The sequence below is a fragment of the Heptranchias perlo genome, unplaced genomic scaffold (genome assembly GCF_035084215.1).
Source record: "Heptranchias perlo isolate sHepPer1 unplaced genomic scaffold, sHepPer1.hap1 HAP1_SCAFFOLD_60, whole genome shotgun sequence".
Classification (NCBI taxonomy): domain Eukaryota; kingdom Metazoa; phylum Chordata; class Chondrichthyes; order Hexanchiformes; family Hexanchidae; genus Heptranchias; species Heptranchias perlo.
In genome coordinates, this window is record NW_027139623.1 from 3,768,295 (window position 1) to 3,791,045 (window position 22,751).

At 42.9% G+C, this 22,751-nt stretch overlaps 3 protein-coding genes across 3 annotated transcripts in view; 2 read left to right on the plus strand and 1 right to left on the minus strand.

Moving 5' to 3' along the window:
- Positions 1-22,751, plus strand: part of LOC137316793 (zinc finger protein 850-like) — a 512,000-nt gene that overhangs the window by 399,245 nt on the left and 90,004 nt on the right. The gene's annotated exons all lie outside the window — the stretch shown is intronic.
- The window catches only part of LOC137316796 (zinc finger protein 271-like), a 182,061-nt gene that overhangs the window by 109,105 nt on the left and 50,205 nt on the right, over positions 1-22,751 (minus strand). The window lies entirely within an intron of this gene.
- LOC137316807 (histone H2A-like) lies at positions 13,280-13,716 on the plus strand. The gene has a single exon (XM_067980657.1). It carries the CDS (start codon positions 13,327-13,329, stop codon positions 13,714-13,716), a length of 390 nt encoding a protein of 129 aa, XP_067836758.1. The 5' UTR covers positions 13,280-13,326.

Here is a 22,751-nt window from a genome sequence, read left to right on the forward strand (position 1 = left end):
AGCCGGACAGTAAGGATGTGGGGAGTTATACAAAGAGCATCAATTGCAGGCATCAGGTGAGAAGTGTGAAGGACACATTTTGAACAGCGGCTGTTTGGTTTCATTTGAACGGTTAGTCCCATGGGAGAGGGGATTAGAATCCTGACCTGTACAAACGTCCCTGCCCCATCGGGTAGTCCCATTCATTTGTTAGTGGAGGTGTTGGGTTGTGTCTGGATGTCAATACATTGTTGTAAAACAGCCCAACACACCTGGTGTGCAGAAGCTGGGTGCTGCAGTACTGCAGTGGAGTCAGACACTGACACTGTTTCAATCGCTGATTTACATTTATGGATATTCAAAATAATTATTAACAGATATTAAACTGATCACTTCTGTATTTTCTTCATCACCTGTTCTTGAGTTACCAGACATACGTTTCTTTCTACAGGCAAACCCTTGAAGGATCCATAATAAATGTGATGTTTCCTCCACCCGAGGCACAAGGAACAGTGCAGTCAGCTCCTTCTCACACACAGTAAGTACATTATCACACACAGAGCACGGAGTCACAGACAGGTCAACAGTTCCACAGTCTCAGACAGCAGAAGTACTCAGTCCCACAATGATCCCAAATTCCAGAGACACATTTTCAATCCACAGTCAAACAGAGCAGGTGAGGCAGACACTGTTCCATTTCCCCCTAACTCAGTCCCGCTGACAGGGAGTCCAAAATCACACTCTCAGATTGTCTATTTCACAAAAGGGCAAAATTAGCCATGAATTAAATACCAGATAGAAATCACACATGGTACCCGATTGAAAGGTCCAGAATGAATCCCAATAACGTTCCTTGAGATTCCTATTGAATTCGAGCCCAGAACTCTCACACACATGTGAGTTTAATACTTGCAGTATCCATTCAAATAGTGCACCATTCGAATACAAATTGCTAGTGCAAAACTCACGGACAGTATCAGATTGAGAAATGCTGTGACAGTGTAACCTGAGAAACAAATTAGATACCAGTTTATAATACACTCATAGTATGAGATTAAAAGATACTGTATCAATTCTGTTCATCCAGACTGAGATACACATTACACACGAGACCAAAAATCTTATGAAATAAAATTTAAAGTTACAGAATCAATTCCTTTAGTGCAGACTGATCTACACATTACATACCAATTCACAATATAATTTTGAAAGATTCATTATCATTCACAATAGTAATCACAGAAATACACATTTAATACTAGTCCAAAAAGCACACAAATTATCTGATTGAAACCTCCAGCATCAAATCCTAAAGTGTATCCATTTTGACCAATTAAATAATGTGAAAAACTATTTAAACATTAAGACATTAAAGCTACAGTATTGAACGCCATAATGTAATCTGAGAGAATAATTCCATACAGATACAGAATGAATCTCACACTCAGATACAGTACAGAGACACACAGACACAGAATGAATCCCACACTCACATACAGTACGAGAGGTTGCCAGACATAAATTCAATCCCACACTGAAGTACGGTACAAGAGATGAAAGATACAGAATGAATCCCACACTGGCCATACAGTACCAAGGACTGACAGATATCAAGGTCATCCCACACTCTCATAAAGCACTAGAGACTTACAGGTAAAGTATGAATCCCACACTCAAACATAGTACCAGAGACTGACAGATACAGATTGAATCTCACACTCACACACAGCACCAGAGACTGACAGATACAGAATGAATCCCACACTCACACACAGTACCTGAGAACTGCAGATACAGAATGAATCCCACACTCACACACAGTACCAGAGACTGACAGATACAGAATGAATCCCAAACTCACACACAGTACCTGAGAACTGCAGATACAGAATGAATCCCACACTCACACACAGCACCAGAGACTGACAGATACAGAATGAATCTCACACTCACACACAGTACCAGAGACTGACAGATACAGAATGAATCCCACACTCACACACAGCACCAGAGAATGACAGATACAGAATGAATCCCACACTCACACACAGTACCTGAGAATTGCAGATATAGAATGAATCTCACACTCACACACAGTACCAGAGACTGACAGATACAGAATGAATCTCACACTCACACACAGCACCAGAGAATGACAGATACAGAATGAATCCCACACTCACACACAGCACCAGAGAATGACAGATACAGAATGAATCCCACACTCACACACAGTACCAGAGATTGACAGATACAGAATCAATCCCACACTCACATACATTATGAGAAACTGCTTATATGGAAATAATTCAACACCCACACACAGTACTAGAGAATGTATATACAGAATGAATCCCACACTCAAATTGAGTACCAGAGAGTGACAGATACAGCATGAATCCCAAACTCACATGCAGTACCAGAGACTGAGAGATGCAAAGTGAATCTCACAGTCACCTATATTCGTGCAGGCTGAGTTACAAATTACTTACCAGAGCAAAAATCTCACAGTCACAGATTGAAAGATAACGTATCAATTCCATCAATGCAGGCTTGGTTGCACATTACGTACCAGTCCAAAAATCTCACAGTGTCAGATTGAAAGATACAGTGTCAATTCCATTAGTGCAGACTGAGCTACACATTAGAAACCACAACAACAAAACTGTTACAGATTCAGACTGAAATATACAGTATTCTATTCATGCAGACTGAGCTCCACATTATATACAAGTTCAAAAATGTCACCATATCAGTTTGGAAGATGCACAAATTCACAATTGTTTTCCCATCGAGACAGATTTAATAGTAGTCCAAAAATAGATGCCCACATTATCTGATTATATCTGACAGCATTACATTTTAAAATATATCATGATCTACTAATTAAAGACTGGGAAATAATATTCCAACATTAAGGTATTAAAGATACAGATTTGAACACCATACTGTAAACGGAAATACAAATTAGATACAGATAAAGAATGAATCTCACACTCCGATAGAGTGCCAGAGACTGATATATGGAATGAATCCCAAACTCATACAATGTACCAGAGACTGACAGATTCAAAATGAATCCCACACTCACACATTATCGCACAGACTGACAGATACAGAATTTCTCTCACTCATCTACAGCATCAGAAATTGTTAGATACAGAATGAATGTCTCACCCACACACAATACTAGAGACTGACAGATACAGAATGAATCCCACACCCACACACAATACCAGAGACTGACAGATACAGAAGGAATCCCTCATCCACACACAATACCAGAGACTGACAGATACAGAATGATTCCCACACTCACATAGAGTACCAGGAACAGAATGAATTTCACTCACATACAGTAGCAGAAACTGACAGATACAGAATGAATATCACAGTCACATTACTGCAGACTGAGTTACACTTTACTGACCAGTCCAAAGATCTCCTGGTGCCAGATTGAAAGATACAGTATAAATTCCATTAGTGCAGACTGAGCTACATATTTGATATATTGGTAAATACTCAGTATTATACTGAAATAAATAGTATCAATACCATTGGTACAGACTGAGCTACACATTATATACCAGTCCAAAAACCTCATAAATGAGCAGACAGGAAGATACAGTTTCTATTCTATTAGTACCGCCTGAGCTGTACAATACATACAAGACTGAAAATCCCATACAACATTAGACTGAACGATACAGTATCGATTTCATTAGTGCAGACTGAGCCACACATTATATAGCAGTCCAACAATCTCATATCCTATCAGACTCAAAGATACAACATCAATTCCATGAGCACAGACTGAGCTACATGTTACTCACCAGTCCTAAAATCTCAGAGAATCAGATTGAAAGATTCAGTATCACTTCCATTATTGAAGACTGAGCTACACATCACATTCCAGTCCAAAAATCTCATACAGTATCAGACTGATAGATAGAGTATCAATTCCTTTAGTTCATGATGAGCTCCATATTGCTTACCAGTCCAAAAATCTCACACAGTGTTCGACTCCGATACAGAATTAGTCCCATTATTGCAGACTGAACTGCACATTACATACCAGTCCAGTAATTTCACCATGAACAGATTGAGAGGTACATTGTCATTCACAATAGAGTTTAGAGATTAATATGTAATACTACTCCAAAACTCACACACATTCTTTGATTAAAGAAAATCAAAAGAAATCCATATTTACAAATTAAATAATCAACGGAGAACTATATATAATTTAAAGTATTAAAGATACAGTTTCAAATAAGATACTGTAAACTGAAATAAGAATACAGAATGAATTCAGACTTGCACATTGTCTCAGAGACTGAATTACAGAATGAATCCCACACTGAGATAAAGTTGCAGAGAATGGCAGATACAGAATGAATCCCACATTCACATACAGCACCAGAGACTGACAGATACAGAATGAATCCATCACTTATATATAGTACGCCTGAGACTCACAGATGCAGAATATACACTAAGCTCACAGTCAGTACCAGAGACTGACAGATATAGAATGAATCCTACACTCACATACAGTACCACGAACAGAATGAATCTCACTCACGCACAGTATCAGGGACTGACAGATATAGAATGAATCCCACACTCACACACCATACCAGGAACAGAATGAATCTCACTCATGCACAGTACCAGGGGCTGACAGATAAAGAATGAATCTCACACTCACAAACAGTACCAGAGACTGACAGATACAGAATGAAGCTCACACTCACATCCAGTACCAGAGACTGACAGATACAGAATGAATCTCACACTCACAAACAGTACCAGAGACTAACAGATACAGAATGAATCTCACAATCACATTACTGCAGAATGAGTTGCGCATTACATACCAGTCCAAAAATCTCATAGTGTCAGATTGAAAGATACAGTTTCAATTCCATTGGTGCAGACTGAGCGACATATTCGATATGTTGGTAATACTCATGTTATACTGAAATAAACATTATCAATACCATTGGTACAGACTGAGCTACACATTACATACGAGTCCACAAACCCCATAAATGATCAGACTGGAAGGTATAGTTTAAATTCTATTCACACCAGCTGAGCTAAAATTATATAACAGCCCAACAATCTCATACAATATTAGACTGAAAGATACAGTATCGATTCCGTGAGTGCAGACAGGGCCACAGATTATATAGCAGTCCAACAATGTCACAACATATCAGACTCAAAGATACAATTTCAATTCCATTAGCCGAGACTGAGCTATATGTTACTCACCAGTCCAAAAGTCTCTCACAGTGTTAGACTCCGACACAGAATTAATCCCATTATTGCAGTCTGAGCTACACATTACATACTAGTCCAATAATTGCAACGTGAACAGATTGAAAGGTACATTATCATTCACAATAGAGTTCAGAGATTAAGATGTAATACCACTCCAAAACTCACACACATTGTTTGATTAAAGAAAATCGAAAAGTGTATCCATATTATCAAATCAAATACTCGACAAAGAACTGTATATAATTTGGAGTGTTAAGGATACAGTTTCAAGTACGATACTCTGAACTGAAATAAGAATATGGAATGAATTCAGACTTGCACATTGTCTCAGAGACTGAATTACATAATGAATCCCACACTGAGGTAAAGCAGCAGAGAATGGCGGATACAGAATGAATCCCACTCACACAGACAGTACATAGTTAATTCCACACTCACACACAGCACCAGAGACTGGCAGTGATGGAATTAACCTCACACTGACATAAAGCACCAGAGACTGTCAGATACAGAATAAACTCCACTCTCATATACAGTACCAGAGATAGACAGATACAGAATAAACCCCACTCTCATATACAGTACCAGAGATAGACAGATACAGAATAAACCCCACTCTCATATGCAGTACCAGAGACAGACAGACAGGTACAGAATAAACACCACTCTCAAAAACGGTACCAGAGACAGACAGATACAGAATAAACCTCACTCTCACATACAGTACCAGAGACTGACAGATACAGAATAAACCCCACTCTCATATACAGTACCAGAAACTGACCTCGACTGGACGTAAGCGAGAACTGTAAAAGAGCGGAACAAATTCACATTATCTGTCGTGGTTACAGAAACAGGACAGTGTGCAATGTGAGGAAAGTTTCTATCTGTAACTTTTACTCTCGTATTTTTGCACATTTTGACGGTGAAACATGAAGACAATTGATTCATAATAAAGTTTTTCTTTCACTCATTCGATAGTTGTGAATTTGCCCCATTATATTTCACTGTACATTGCGCAGTGTTTCTCTCTGATTTCCCAGGACACGATTTACATTGCTCCTCTACCCCATTTGGACTCTTATTTTCCAAGCAGTATGTGGCCTACTTATTCCCCCGAGCGAAATGCCCCACCTCACACCTTTCTATATTGAAATTCAATGGCCATTTACACGGCTGTTCTGCAAGTTTATTTTATCCCAGTCTTCCTCAGTATTGACAATACCCCCGAAATCAATTACAAGAATTTAACACAGCATTACAAGTAGTGTTTGGTCTAACAAAATGTACTTACAGCTCGTCTCCATTCCCAGTTTCTCCAAACCCCACCCGTGCAATATAATGTGAAGAATGAGTTTATCTTCTGTCCCTCTCTCATCTGTAAACTTCAATGACCCGGGGTTTGGGGACATCTACTGGCTGGAAGCAGAACTGCAACAGTTCGGAAGAAATTGCTGAAACCGGACAATGTGCAGTGTGAGCGTGTTTGTGATTGGTGGCAGGTATTAAATCTGATTTTTTTATACCTGTCCATTAAACTTTACTGTTTGTTACTGAACAGTAAACAGAGCCGGACAGAAAGGATGTGGGGAGTTATACAAAGAGCATCTATTGCAGGCATCAGGTGAGAAGTTTGAAGGACTCATTTTAAACAGCGGCTGTTTTGTTTCGGTTGAACTGTTCATTCCAAGGGAGAGGGAATTAGAAATCTGATGTGGGCAACGGTCCCGTCCCCATCGGTAGTCCCATTCATTGATCAGTGCAGCGGTTGGGTTGTGTCTGGATGTCACTAAATTGTTGTAAAACAGCCCAACACACCTGGTGTGCAGAAGCTGAGTGCTGCAGGACTGCAGTGGAGTCAGACACTGACACTTTGTATCGCTGGTTTTCATTTGTGGTTATTACAATGATTATTAACAGAGATTCAATTGATCAGTTTTGTATTTTCTACTTCACCTGTTCTTGAATTACAAGACATACTTTTTCTTCCTACAGTTAAATCCTTGAAGGACCCAGAATCAGTGTGATGTTTACTCCACCCGGGGCACAAGGAGCAGTCAGTGCAGCCAGCTCCTTCTCACACACAGTAGGTACCTTATCACTCACAGAGCACAGAGACACAGACAAGTCATCAGTCCCACAATCTCAGACAGCAGAAATAGTCAGTCGCGCACTGATCCCAATCCAACAGTCAAAGAGAGCAGGAGAGAAAGACATAATTTCCATTTCACAATGACTCAGTATCGCTGACCGGCAGATAAATATTTCCTAGTCCAAAATCACACCCACTATCAGATTGAAAGGCACGGTGTTAATCTCACATTCGTTCAGCCTTAGCTACAAATTAAATACCAGGTAGAACTGACACATGGTACTGATCGATAGATACAGAATGAATCACAATAGTGTACTCCAAGATTCAAATTAAATACCAGCCCACAACTCACACACATTATGAGTTTAAAGATGCCATATTCATGACAATAGTGTACATTGAGATATAAATTAGATACCAGTTCAGATGTTACCCATATTTGACTCACATATGTCCAAAAACCTCATAGTGTCAGAATGAAATGTACAGTTTCAATTCCTTTACTGCAGGCTGAGGTACACATTAGATACCAGTCGAAAATTCTCATACAGTATCAGATTGAAAGACACTGTATCAATCCCATTATTGCAGACTGAGCTATACATCACATACCAGTCCAAAAATCTCAGTGTCAGGTTGAAAGATACACTATCAATCCCATTAGTGCAGATTGAGCTGCACATTATATACCAGTCCAAAATTCGCATAAAGTATCGTACTGGAAGATACAATATCAATTCCTTTACTGCAGACAGAGGTTCACATTAGATACCTGTCCAAAAATCACATACAGTATCATACTGAAATATATAGTATCGATTTGATTAGTACAGACTGCCCGACACGTTACATACCAGCACAAAAATCTCACACAGTGTCAGACTGGAAGATACAGTATCAATTCCATTAGTGCAGACTGAACTATACCTTACAAACCAGTCTAAATATATTGCGCAGAGTCAGACTGAAAGGTACAGTATGAATTCCATTAGTGCAGACGGAGCTACACATTATATACCGTCCAAAATTCACATACATCATCATACTGAAACAGACAGTGTGAATCCTATTAGTGTAGACTCAGCTACACATCAGAAACCAGTCCAAAAATCTCTCGCAGTGTCTGACTGAAAGTTAGAGTGTCAATTCCATTAGTACAGTCTGAACCACACATTTCATACCAGTCGAAAAATCTCATAGTGTCAGACTGAAAGATACAATATCAATTCCATTAGCCCAGACTGAGCTACACAATAAATACCAGTCCAATAATTTCACAGTAAAAGATTGAAATGTACATTATCTTCACAGAGATTAAAATGTAATCCGACAACAAAACTCACACACGTTGTTTGATTAAAATAAAATCCGAAACTGTATCCATATTTACAAATTAATGCTAGATGAAAGATTTGCATACATTAATGACTTAAAGATACAGTTTGAAACACCATACTGTAACCTGAAATAAGAATACAGAACGAATCCAGACTTGCACTTTGCCCAGAGACTGAGTTACAGAATGAATCCAAACTGAGATAAAATACCAGAGACTGACAGTCAAAGAATGAATCCCACACTCACAGATAGCACCAGAGATTGACAGATACAGAACGAATCCCACACTCACAAACATTCCCAGAGATTGACAGTCACAGAATGAATCCCACACTCACATACAGTACCAGAGACTGAGAGATACAGAATGAATCCCACACTCACAGACTGTGCTGGAGACTGACGGATACAGAATGAATATCACACTCACATACAGTACCAGAGATTGACAGATACAGAATGAATCCCACACTCACAGACTGTACTGGAGACTGACGGATACAGAATGAATATCACACTCACAGACAGTAACAGAGACTGACAGACAGAGAATTAATCCCACACTCACATGCAGTCTGACATCTACTGGCCATAAGTGAGAACTGTAACAGAGTGGAACAAATTCACATTATCTGTCGTTGTTCCAGATTCAGGACAATGTGTAATGTGAGGAAATAGTTTCTCTCTGTAACTTCTACTCTCGTACTTTTTCATATTTTGTCCGTAAAAAATTAGACAATTGATTCATAATAAAGTTTTTGTTTTGCTCATTCGAAAGTTGCCCCATTATGTTTCACTCTACATTGCACAAGATTTCTGTCTGATTTCTCAGGACTCGATTTATATTAATTCAAAAAACCGAACTGAAACACAAATAAAAACTGAGGGCAAATCTGCAAGTTTCAACGGCGACCGTCAAAAGTGAAAGGGATAAAATATAGAAAAAATTAAAACCGAAAATGCTGGAAAGACTCAGCAGGTCCGGCAGCATCTGTGGAGAAGGGAAGCTCGGGTTAACGGTTCAGGACTATGACCCTTCTATAGATCAGAAAGGTTAATCCGACATAATTGAAATAAGGAACGGGAATCAGCAGAGGGAAAGACTTCAGAAAATCAATTAATTTCACTGAATCCGGGCAATTGTGTTCCGTATCCACTGTGCAGATCAGGGCAAATAATAATACAAAGGATCAGAGTTAAATTCAACGTTATGGGAGAAATAAATGAATTTTAAAAGTATTTTATGTAAATTTGACCCGTTTGTGTTTTGGAAACACTATCGCTCTGAACATCATCAAATTCGGTTCCAGTCTTGGTGTTTCTGAATTCAGCGAACTGGGATTCAAACCTGTTGGAATTAACTGTTTGGAAGGCAGCTCTACTCACCATTATAGCACCTGAGTTCACTCGGAGGGAGAAATAGAGTGTTTCTGTGGAGTTTCGGACTGAATTGCTCCATTTGGTTTCTGGCACTTTAATCATAGACAATAAATAGTTCCCAAACATCAGCCCCTGAACAGACACAACAAGCTGATGGAGTTTCTCATTCTTTGATATTAAATAAGGTGATGGCAAAAGCGAATGGAAAGAGGTTAGGAAGAAGTCACAAAAACAATTAGGGAAGCAAACAGGAACTACGAAATCAAATTATCAAGGAATACAAAAAGAAATAGTAAATTATTCCACAGGCACAAAAATAACAAAAGGAAAATCAGAATATCTGAGGGCCACGAAGGAATGCACAAGATAAACTAACAGATAACGTCAGCGAAATGCCAGAAATATTGAATTATTACTTTCCTTCAGTATTTACCCGGGAGATTAACAGGGTGAACATGATATTAGGGGAAGAGGTCAATAAAGATATCAAGACATTTAAGTTAGAAAGGGTGGTTAAACTCCTGGTCCAGATGGATTGTATCCGTGCATATTAAATGAAGCAAGGGAAGAGATAGCAGAGGCACTGTTACATATATAGAAAAAATCATCACAAAAAGGAATAGTGCCAGAGGACTGGATGACAGTTAATGTGATTCTTATATTTTAAAACAGGAGATAGAACAAGTCCAGGGAACTATAGACCAGTTAACTAAAGGCCGGTGGTCGGAATGATCATGGAATCTTTTACTCAATGCTGCAATAGAAAAATTGTAAACAATTTTACAACACCAAGTTATAGTCCAGCAATTTTATTTTAAATTCACAAGCTTTCGGAGGCTTCCTCCTTCGTCAGGTGAACGATGTGAAAATGACGAAGGAGGAAGCCTCCGAAAGCTTGTGAATTTAAAATAAAATTGCTGGACCATAACTTGGTGTTGTAAAATTGTTTACAATTGTCAACCCCAGTCCATCACCGGCATCTCCACATCATGACTGCAATAGAAAAACATCGAGAAACCGAAAATATAACAAAGAATAGTCAGCACGGATTTCAGAAAGGGAAGGTTTAACAGTTTGACAGAAGGTTTGAAAGTTTAAATTATAGTTCAACATAACTTATCTGCTTTTCAATTCTACTCCTCCAGAAACAAACCTCTGTGTTTGCTATTTATGGACTTATCAACCTGTGTTGTTACTTTTAAAGATTTGTCAATCTGTACCCCTAAATCCCTTTACACTTCGACTCCATTTAGACTCTTATTTTCCAAGCAGTATGTGTCCTCCTTATTCCCCCGAGCAAAATGCACCACCTCACACCTTTCTATATGGAAATTCAAAGGCCATTTGCACCGCCTTTCAGCAAGCTTATTAAAGTCAGTATAGATAATACCCCCTAAATTCATTACAAGCATTTAATACAGCATTACAACTAATGTTTTATCAATAAAATGTTCTCCATTCCCAGTTTTTGAAAATCCCACCCGTGCAATATAATGTGAAGAATGAGTTTCTCTTCTGTCCCTCTCTCATCTGCAAACTTCAATGACCCGGGGTTTGGGGACATCTACTGGCCGGAAGCAGAACTGCAACAGTTCGGAACAAATTGCTGAAACCGGACAATGTGCAGTGTGAGCGTGTTTGTGATTGGTGGCAGGTATTAAATCTGATTGGTTTCTTCAGATATCCAATCAGATCGATAAAGGAAAAATATTGTGACATCAGTCCCAATCACAATCATTGCCTTCCCCCATCCCTCATTACCATAGGGCTGTGGGGCTGCCTATTTAATCCGAGCTCGGAGCGGATTTGGGTCATTTCTGAGTCTGAAATTGAGTTTGAAAATGCCTGAGGACAAGAAAGCAGCTCCCAAGAAGGGCGCCAAGAAAACCTTGAGTAAAGCACCAGCCAAGGGCGGCAAGAAGCGGAGAAAGTCGAGGAAGGAGAGTTACTCCATCTACGTCTACAAAGTGATGAAGCAGGTTCACCCCGACACCGGCATCTCCTCCAAGGCCATGAGCATCATGAACTCCTTTGTGAACGATATTTTCGAGCGCATCGCGGGTGAGGCTTCCCGCCTGGCTCATTATAATAAACGGGCGACCATCAGCTCCCGGGAGATCCAGACCGCCGTGCGACTGCTGCTGCCCGGGGAACTGGCCAAGCACGCCGTGTCGGAAGGGACAAAGGCGGTGACCAAGTACACCAGCTCCAAGTAAAACTCCACAATGTACTGAAAAAAAAATAAACACAAAGGCTCTTTTAAGAGCCACCCACAGTCTCTCTGAAGACGCTGTACCGACACCTGTATGGAATCATTTTACTGTAGATAGTTTGATACTAACTGTCTCTCTATAACTCTTGTGTTTTTGTAGTTTCTCTTGAAATCTGGAAGATTCTCATAATCACAGCCCGGTTTAATCTGTGTGTCGCTTTTTTATTTAGTCCCAATAACCAAAAACGTGTCCCTGATCCTCTCATTCCCGTTCATTTTCCACCCCTTCCCCCGCATCTGCCGCTTCAGAGCCGTTTTAAGGCGGTGGATTGGACTTCAGTCATTTCATTATCCTTTTCACGTTTGTTTGTTCATTATTCGGGAATATCACTTTCAGAACCGCAATCCTTTGTAAAACAGCAGCCCTGAAAGGGAATTCACACCGAGTACAGAATAGTCTAAAGGCTCTGTCACTGTTCGACTTCTTACGCCAGGAGTCTCGGCTCCGGTTTCGATCGCGCTGCAGCTCCTGTGAACAGGGATCAATCCACAATCTGTGGTTTGTTACTTTTACAAAGATTGAGCTGGAATCTGTCCCGTTACAAAATGGGACTTTATTGGAGCCCGATTGAAAGCGAACGGTGAATGAAGCCGGATTTTAACCGGATTGTAAAAGATTCTGGAAGTTGTGATGGGAAATGTGGAACAACAGAGTAAAAGGAGAGAGATTTTTAAATCTTTGTCTTAAGGCGAGTTTTTTTTCCTAAATCCGCTTCTTGTGTTACAAATATATTGGCGGGCTTTTCAAATTTCAAAAAAACGGTTCAGTTCGGTATTTTCCGCCTTTTCTCATTGCCGGCTGTTGATTGGTGAATAAAACATCTCTCTGATTGGGCTGTTGGTTGAACCAATGAGATTGAGGACAGATGGACCAATCACAATTGCCCCCACTGTACTCCTCCAGAAGGTATAAGAAGGGCGAGTGGGGGAGGATTTCTTCATTCTTTGTGAAAGTGTTTGTGAGATTGTGGAAATGTCTGGAAGAGGAAAAACCGGCGGTAAAGCTCGGGCCAAGGCCAAGTCTCGCTCATCCCGGGCCGGACTGCAGTTCCCTGTGGGCCGTGTTCACAGGCTCCTGCGAAAGGGGAACTACGCTGAACGTGTGGGTGCCGGAGCCCCGGTCTATCTGGCTGCTGTGCTCGAGTATCTGACGGCTGAAATCCTCGAGCTGGCCGGCAACGCGGCCCGGGACAACAAGAAGACCCGCATCATCCCCAGACACCTGCAGCTGGCCATCCGCAACGACGAGGAGCTCAACAAGCTGCTGGGACGGGTGACCATCGCTCAGGGCGGGGTGCTGCCTAATATCCAGGCCGTGCTGCTGCCGAAGAAAACCAGCACTGTGAGCTCCAAGAGCAAGTAAAGCGGCCAAGATTTAATCTGATAACCCAAAGGCTCTTTTCAGAGCCACCCACTGTATCTGTGAAAGGGCTGGTCCCCACACAGGACCTGGGTTTGTCCATCCCGGTGCCTGAATCTATCCAGTCCCCACACAGGACCTGGGTCTGTCCATCCCGGTGCCTGAATCTATCCAGTCCCACACTGACCCAAGCACGGAAAGGTATCGGGTGCCTTCCACACCGATTTGTGTTTATTGAACTATTGGGCGCCGACTGTCAGCTACAAATCTGAAAACTAAAATTCCCTCTTCCAACGGTCCCGTAGCGGCACTGATTGATTCTGTTATGATAGTGATTGTATTGGAACTGTCGTGTGCCTCATTTATTGAATTTAAATTGTATTTTCCGCCTTTTTTTTCGAGCAATCCTTGAATATTAAGCCGGAGTCTGTAAGGATTGTGTCTGAATTTGTATTTCGCATTTGATGCTGGTGAAAAATTTATAAAGGACGGTGACTAATTCCTGGAGGCGGAGCTCGAAGTTACACGTCCGCTTGTCCGTCATTCCGAGCCAGTCTCCTCCCCTCCCGCACTTCATGCTCTGTCTGTCATTCAAACACTCCTCCCCGGCCTCTCCGATAATGTGCCTTTCTCAACCAGGTCGGGGCGGGCTTTATAAATCGAGAAGAAAGGCGAGAGTTTTTCATTCAGCAGTGATCTCAGTGAAGAATCATCATGTCTGGCAGAGGGAAAGGAGGCAAAGGACTGGGGAAAGGAGGAGCCAAGCGGCACCGGAAAGTGCTTCGTGATAACATCCAGGGGATCACCAAACCAGCCATCCGCCGCCTGGCTCGCCGTGGCGGTGTCAAGCGGATCTCGGGTCTGATCTACGAGGAAACCCGCGGGGTGCTGAAGGTTTTCCTGGAGAATGTGATCAGGGACGCGGTCACCTACACTGAACACGCCAAGCGCAAGACGGTCACTGCCATGGATGTGGTGTACGCTCTGAAACGGCAGGGCCGCACTCTCTATGGATTTGGCGGCTAAACAACTCGACCTTTTCTAACCGGACACGAAACAAAGGCTCTTCTAAGAGCCACCCACCGCCTCACAGAGAGAGCACTGACCTGGGAACTGGTGCGGGATATATGGGGCTCGGGAATAGTTTTATAATTCGGGAGTTTTCTGGAACACACAGTACGGTGACGGGATCGGCGGCGTGCTGCACCGGTTACTGAGAGGAAAATTTCCCTTAATGAGTGCACTGAATTGTCCAGGGAACGTTACAAGTGAGTTTACCCGGACCTGCATTTCCCCCCTCAGTGAAATGCTCCTTCACTCCATTCGCTCTGTTTTGGTTCTATTTATCAGTCAGATGTTGTGATGTGGGACCGGGGGTTTCCATGGGAGAACAGGTTAAGCTGAGCCGCTGTGATAAGGGCCCAGTTTGTGATGTGGATTTTCCCTCTGACGGTTGTTTCTGACACTGATACTGAGAGGGTTTGTGAAATTGAACCGTTTGAGCTCAGTCATTGGGGACCTGGAATTACCACAGGCCCAACTCTCAAAGCCCGCTCCAAACTGAGGCTACTTCTCATTGGTTGCTTTGCTTGAAAACTAATTTCCTTAACCAATCGGAGAGACGTCAATAAGAAAACAGAGCAAATTATTGGCCAGAATTGACCGATTTTTTAAAATTTGAAAAAGGCCGCCAATTTCAGTGTATGAAATCAGTGAATTACTCGGACATGTCGTTTTCAGACAAAGACTTAAAATCTCTTTGTAATAATGTTATTCCGTATTACACGTCCCAGATTCCTAGCGCTGTTTAAAAAACACATTGTCCATAAATTGCGGAATAAAACCCCATTCATAGATTGCTGATGTGGACAAATTTCACTTCTACCTGTAAATGTAACAAATTACAGGTTATCGATTGATTCCGTTGCAGGGACTGAACAGGAGCCGCGTGTCCTGAAAACGGAATCATTGACGAAGCCTGAAAATGAGCCTATTTTCTCCAAGACATTCATTCTGGATTGTTACACTGCGGGAACGTGCTGCTAATATGCGGGATATTAACATCAGTAATTAATTATTTCAGAGACTGGCTCCGCAGTGAGAAAGAGGAAGGAACTGAATTCTGATTCTTAGCCCTGAAAGTGGTGGTTAACGGGAAAACCGGGGGCGGTGTAAATCTGAATGAGAGCGAGAGCAAAGCAAAAGGGAATTGAACGGACCCCGGACCCGTGTTCACTTTATTGGGCAGTAAATTCTACAGAGATAAACATTAAAATGGGGCAGTTTGACTGACTTTCTTTCAATTTCCCCACCAGATTCAAAGGATGATGGCCGAGTAAAGCAGCAATTCTGAATTTGTCAGTCTCAGGTCCTATGTGTGAGTGTGGGATTCATTCTTTATCTGTCAGTCACTGGTACTGTGTGTGAGTGTGGGATTCATTCTGTATCTGTCAGTCTCTGGTACTGTGTGTGAGTGTGGGATTCATTCTGTATCTGTCAGTCTCTGGTACTGTGTGTGAGTGTGGGATTCATTCTGTATCTGTCAGTCTCTGGTACTGTGTGTGAGTGTGGGATTCATCCTGTATCTGTCAGTCTCTGGTACTGTGTGTGAGTGTGGGATTTATTCTGTATCTGTCAGTCTCTGGTACTGCAAATGAGTGTGGGATTTATTCTGTATCTGTCAGTCTCTGGTACTGCAAATGAGTGTGGGATTTATTCTGTATCTGTCAGTCTCTGGTACTGTGTGTGAGTGTGGGATTCATCGTGTATCTCTTACTCTCTAGTACAGTGTGAGAATCTGGGATTCATTGGGGATCTGTCAGTCTCTGGAACAGGACACAAGTCAGGATTAATTCCTTGTCTGTATTTTAATTGGAACTCAGTTTCCAGTTTGGTGTTTTAAACTCTCTCCTTTATATATAAACCTATAAATAGTTTTCCCCTTAGAAGTTAATTTTTTAAATATTGTGCACATTGGAATTTCTTGCTGCTGGTTTTAATGAGAAAAGCTGTGTACCCTTTGGACTGATATTAAACCTGTATCACAGCAAACACTAATGGAAATGATACTGGATCTCAGTCTCACACTGAGATTTTTGGATTGCTATGTAATGTGTAGCTCAGTCTGCACTAATGGAATTGATACTGTTTCTTTCAGTCTGATACTGAGAGATTTTTGAATTGCTATGTAATGTGTGGCTCAGTCTGCACTAATGGAATTGATACTGTATCTTTCAGGGTGTCAGTGTGAGAGACTTTAGCACTTCTCCGTAATGTGTTGCTCTGGGTCTAATCGATTTGAAATTGTAACTTTCAGTTTCATAAAATGGGTGAGTTCTGAACTGGTATCTGATTTTGTTTCTCAGGTTATACTATCTTTCAGCATCTCTCACTCTGATACTGTATGTGAGTTTTGGACTTGTCTGTCATTTGTATCTCAGGTTACAGAATTGGGATGGATACTACATCTTTTAATATCATAATGTGTGTGAGTTCTACTCGTTATTTGAGATGAATCTTGGTTTACATTATTGGGGCTAATGTTGTATCTTTCAATCGGGCACCGTGTGTCAGTTCTATCATTTATTCAATTTATAGCTTTGGCTGCACTATTGTGAAATTGACACAGTGCCTTTCAATCTGATGGTGGTGTGATATTGGACTGGGATTTATGGATCTCCCTGGCAGTTGTACTGAGTTGGGGTGAAATAGAAACAACATCTGCCTCTCCTCCTCTGACTGTTGAATTGAAAGTGTGTCTGTGGTACTTGGGATCAGTGTGGGACTGACTATTTCGACTGTCTTAGATTGTGGAACGGATGACCTATCTGTGTCTCTGTGCTCTGTGAGTTATAATGTACCTACCGTGTGTGAGCAGGAGATGGCTGCCCTGTTCCTTGTGCCTCCGGTGAAGGAAACATCACATTTTTTTCTGGCTCCTTAAAATATTTGCCTGTAGAAAGAAAAAGTATGTCTTGTAACTCAAGAACAGGTGAGGTAGAAAATACAAAAGTGATCAGTTTAATATCTCTGATAGTGAACATTTTGAATATCCACAAATGAAATCCAATGATACAAACAGTGTCAGTGTCCGACTCCACTGAATTACTGCAGCACTCAGCTTCTGCACACCATAGAAACAAGGAAAATAGGAGCAAGAGTAGGCCATTCGGCCCTTCGGACCTGCTCCACCATTCAAAATGATCATGGCTGATCGTCCAACTCAGTACCCTGTTCCTGATTTTTCCCCATTTCCCTTGATCCCTTTAGCATTAATAAATATATCTATCTCCTTCTTGAATATATTTAATGACTTGGCCTCCACTGCCTTCTGTGGTAGAGAATTCCACAGGTTCACCACCCTCTGAGTGAAGAAATTTCTCCTCATCTCGGTTCTAAATGTGCCAGGTGTGTTGGGCTGTTTTAAAACAATTTTTGACATCCAGACACAATCCAGCCCCTTCACTGATCCATGAATGTGACTACCCGATGGGGCAGGGACCTTTGCACAAGTCAGGTTTCTAATCCCCTCTCGGTTTCTCTCGGTATCTTTTGATGATAAAGAGCCTTTCGGAGATAAAGTGGGCGGCTGTGAAATGAGCCAATGGGTTCTGTTCATTCTTGGCCGCTCCAATGACAAAACTTACGTTTGACTTAGAAACTGGAGGGAGGATTTCTCAAACCAATCCTGGAGAAACAGGGGAGAAAGTAGGAGTTGTTGTCTTTGCTGGGACCGTGTAAGATTAATATCTGACAGCAACAGTCCCAGATTAATATAATCAGAGTGAAACTCTCCGTCACTGAGAGTAATACCGATTGGCCCTCAGCTGCAAGATTGCAAAGGGTACAACATGCAAGAGAGGGTTAAATGTGTGACACTGTCCCTGAGAGTGGGATTAATAATGTGTCTGTCTCTGAAATAATATCATGATGTGGAGATGCCGGTGATGGACTGGGGTTGACAATTGTAAACAATTTTACAACACCAAGTTATAGTCCAGCAATTTTATTTTAAATTCACAAGCTTTCGGAGGCTTCCTCCCTCCTCAGGTAAAAAAAAAGGAAGGAGGAAGGAGGAAGCCTCCGAAAGCTTGTGAATTTAAAATAAAATTGCTGGACTATAACTTGGTGTTGTAAAATTGTTTACAGAAATAATATCAGTGAGATATGAGACTGCATCTTCTGTCACTCCACAGTGGATTAGCAATTGGAACGGAATAATTTCCAATGTGTTACTGGGTGAAAACGGGACATAACAGGTCAGTTTCTCTCTCTTTTTCTACTGTATATGAAGGAGGGATACTGTTATTGAGCGTGATACAGGCAAACTGATAGGAAGCGTAAGGCTGATAATATGTCTGTCTGTATCTCTCTCTCTAGCGCTGTACATGAAGGTGGGATACTGTTACTGAGCGTGCAACGGACATACTGATGGGAAGTGCGAGACTGATATTGTGTCTTTCTGAGTGTGTCTCTGTTTGTCTGTTTATCTGTCTGTCTGTATTTCTCTCTCTCTTGTGCTGTACATGAAGTTGTCATACTGTTACTGAGCGCAATAAATACACGCTGATAGAAAGTGAAAGATTGATTCTGTGTCTGTGTGCTGATGTTGAAACGGTCACCGTCCGTTCTACTTTGCATCAGCCGGTCTGGCGGTGCATTTATCTGCATCCAATCCTGTAACTAAAGGTCGACTAAGACAGCCTGTAACTGACTGACACTGGACTGTCTGTGAGTGTTGAATTTGTTCAGTAACGAGCCGTCTCTGGGTGTTGAGAATCGGACGGATAGGACACCAGTTACTATTATCTGTCAGTCAGTTTAGGAGGAGAGAGAAACACAGAGAGACTGGAGGAGCCCAGAGCGGATAATTTGTATTTTCATCGAAACCAAACATATTTCTGTGTGCCAACAATATAATTCTGTAAAACCAGATATGGATAATCACATCCACAGCTGTGATTGACTCCTGCCACTGAATCTGGGGACCAGACACTGTGAGGAGCGCCGGCCTCAGAGTGTTTAACAGTTACTGAGCTGGGAAACTACAACTAACCCCCGAGAATCTGCAGCACAGGCCGAGCGGTGAGGAAAGCCTGTCCCGGGAATTGTCAATCTGGCGAACAGTTTGTCCTGTGAATGTGAAGATGTGAACATTGTGTCAGAGAGAGTGTGTTAAAGGGGCGGGTGGGTTAGATTAATGTCACTGTGTTTGTGTGGCCGGTCTCATCGCCAGATTTCCGAGTCCCTTTTGAGTAAAATTTAAGTAAATCCCTGTCAAAGGATCGCCCTCCTCCCCTGCCGAGCTCCGAAGTGGAAATTTAAGGTAAAGTTTCAGATCAATTCAAGATTTCAGCCGAAAAACGGAGATCATGTCAGCGATCGGGTGAGAGAGCGCGATCAGTGCAGCAATGAAACGGGTTTAAATCGAAACTGGTGCTTTTAATTCCGGTGAAAGTTTTTCGACAGCAAACATACCGGTGTTAGAGATAGGAAGGGGCTAGTCTGGGACTCTGGAGTGCCCGATTTGAATTGGAATCGGGGAGTTTAAGAGGAGAGAGAAACACAGAGAGGCTGGAGGGGCCGGGAGCTGACAGCAGGATGTCTCCGCCCCGTCCGCTCTGTGCCTTTAAGTTGCTCTGTGCCGCCGCCTCTCGTTTCATTTCTGACCCAGCTCTGACTGTCAGAGAGATTTTCGACAGAGTCCCGGTCATGACAGACACTGCAGCCGCCGAAACGGCACCTCCTGCCGCCGCCGCCGCTCCACCCAAGGCTCTGAAGAAGAAGAAGGCGGTTCCCCGACCCAAGTCCACCGGTCCCCCGTTGGGCGAACAGATCCTCAAGATTGTGGCGGATTGCAAGGATCGCAAGGGGATATCCCTGGCCGCGATAAAGAAGGTTCTGGCGACCAAAGGCCTGGATGTGGAGAAGCTCCGGTCCAAGATCAAATTAAGTATCAAGAGAAATGTGGAAAAAGGCTCCCTGGTGCAGATCAAGGGCACGGGCGCCTCGGGCTCCTTCAGAGTCGCTAAGAAGGAAACCCAGGCAAAAGTGGTAAAGAAGGTGAAGAAACAAGTGACCAAGAAATCTCCCGGAAAGAAACCAGCGGCCAAAAAAACAGCCGGCAAGAAATTAACGGCCAAGAAACCAGCGGTCAAGAAATCGACCACGAAAAAGGCGGCGAAATCACCAATTAAGAAGAAAGCGGCGGCTAAGAAGCCCAAGACCCCCAAGACAGTGAAGGCGAAGGCGAAGAAGGTGGAAAAACCGAGGGCCAAGCCCAAGCCGAAGTCAGCAAAGCCCAAGAAAGCAGCGGGCAAAAAGAAATAAAAAATCAAGTGCAACTTTTGACCATCTGAACCCAACGGCTCTTCTCAGAGCCACGCACGTCTCTCAGAAAAGAGTTGATCCCGGAATCAGATGATTCCTGTCCCGGGGCCGGGCTCAGATTTCAGATAGAAATCATTTCAAATAAACCCAGGGTGCTGGTGACTCGCTGACATTCGCTATTCCCGCCACACCCCCACTGTCTGAAATAAAATAGAGAGAATGGGATGTCCGGGCCGGGCCTCACTGGAACTGGCGTGTGTTCGGCTCCAGTCCCAGTTCATTTTTTCTCACAGATTCAGGGCGAGAGTCCGTGACAGGGTAAAACTGGCGGAGATCCGCCGCTATCACAATTCAAACCCCAACACATGAGATTCTCCAAATCAGCTGGAATAAAGTGTTTGTAAACTGCTGAACCCGTCTGGGAGGGGATGTGTGGGGAGATCGAATCGGGTCTGGGACTGAAATGGAAGGAGGCGGGTTGACTTGTTGTAGAAGGGACTGTATTTAGGCAGGAATATTACTGACTGTTAATTGTAACGGGGCTGATTTAAAAGCTCCGGGTTTCTGGAAATCCTTGAATATGAAGCCCGAGTCTGTCAGGGTTTGTGCGGAGCGCTGTGTTTCGGTTCTATTATCGATAAACGGTTTGAAATTGGCGGGTGGAGAAAGCTGGAGGTGGAGCTGGAAGATCAGAGGCCGCTCTCCGCTCTGTCCGTCACACTGACTCTCTCCTCCCCTCCCTGTTTAATATCTCACTCTGTCTCCTCCCCTCTCTGTTTAATATCTCACCCTGTCTCCTCCCCTCCCTGTTTAATATCTCACCCTGTCTCCTCCCCTCCCTGTCTCACCCTATTTCTTTCTCAGTCAGGTCGGTGCAGGTTGCATAAAAACGGAACCAGCATAATGTTCGCTATTCATTCAGCAGTGATTTGAGTGAAGAATCATCATGTCTGGCAGAGGTAAAGGAGGCAAAGGACTGGGCAAAGGCGGAGCCAAGCGGCACCGGAAAGTGCTTCGTGATAACATCCAGGGGATCACCAAACCAGCCATCCGCTGCCTGGCTCGAGCATCTGCGACCAGTTCGAACTGGCCTCGGGGGCCAGGGTAAATCGTAGCAAGAGCGAGGCCATGTTCTTTGGGAACTGGACCGACCGATCCTTTGTCCCCTTCACCGTCAGGTCGGATTACCTGAAGGTGCTGTGGATCTGGTTCGGGGGGACCGGGGCGTGCTCCAAAAACTGGGAGGAGCGTATCTCCAAGGTTAAGCAGAAACTGGGACTGTGGGATCAACGATCCCTCTCGATCGTGGGCAAGAACCTGGTCATCAGGTGCGAGGTGCTCTCGGTGTTGCTGTACGTGGCGCAGGTCTGGCCCATACCTCGCTCCTGCGCCGCGACAGTCACCCGAGCCATCTTCCACTTTGTCTGGAGATCAAAAAAGGACCGTGTCCGCAGGGTCACGATGTACAAATGTCCAGAGAAAGGGGGGAAAGGCGTGCCCAACGTGGCCCTCATTCTGATGGCCACCTTTGTGTGCGGCTGCATCAAGCTGTGCATAGACCCTCAGTACGCAAACACAAAGTGTCACTACGTGCTGAGGTTCTACCTGTCCCCGGTGTTGAGAAGGATGGGCCTGGCCACGCTGCCACGGAACGCTCCGTCCAGTTGGACCGTTCCGCCCCACCTGTCCTTCGTGGAAAGGTTTGTGCA

What these genes read in the sequence shown, in the direction of transcription:
- LOC137316807 (XM_067980657.1), top strand. Translation starts at nt 13,327, where the DNA reads ATGTCTGGAAGAGGAAAAACCGGCGGTAAAGCTCGGGCCAAGGCCAAG.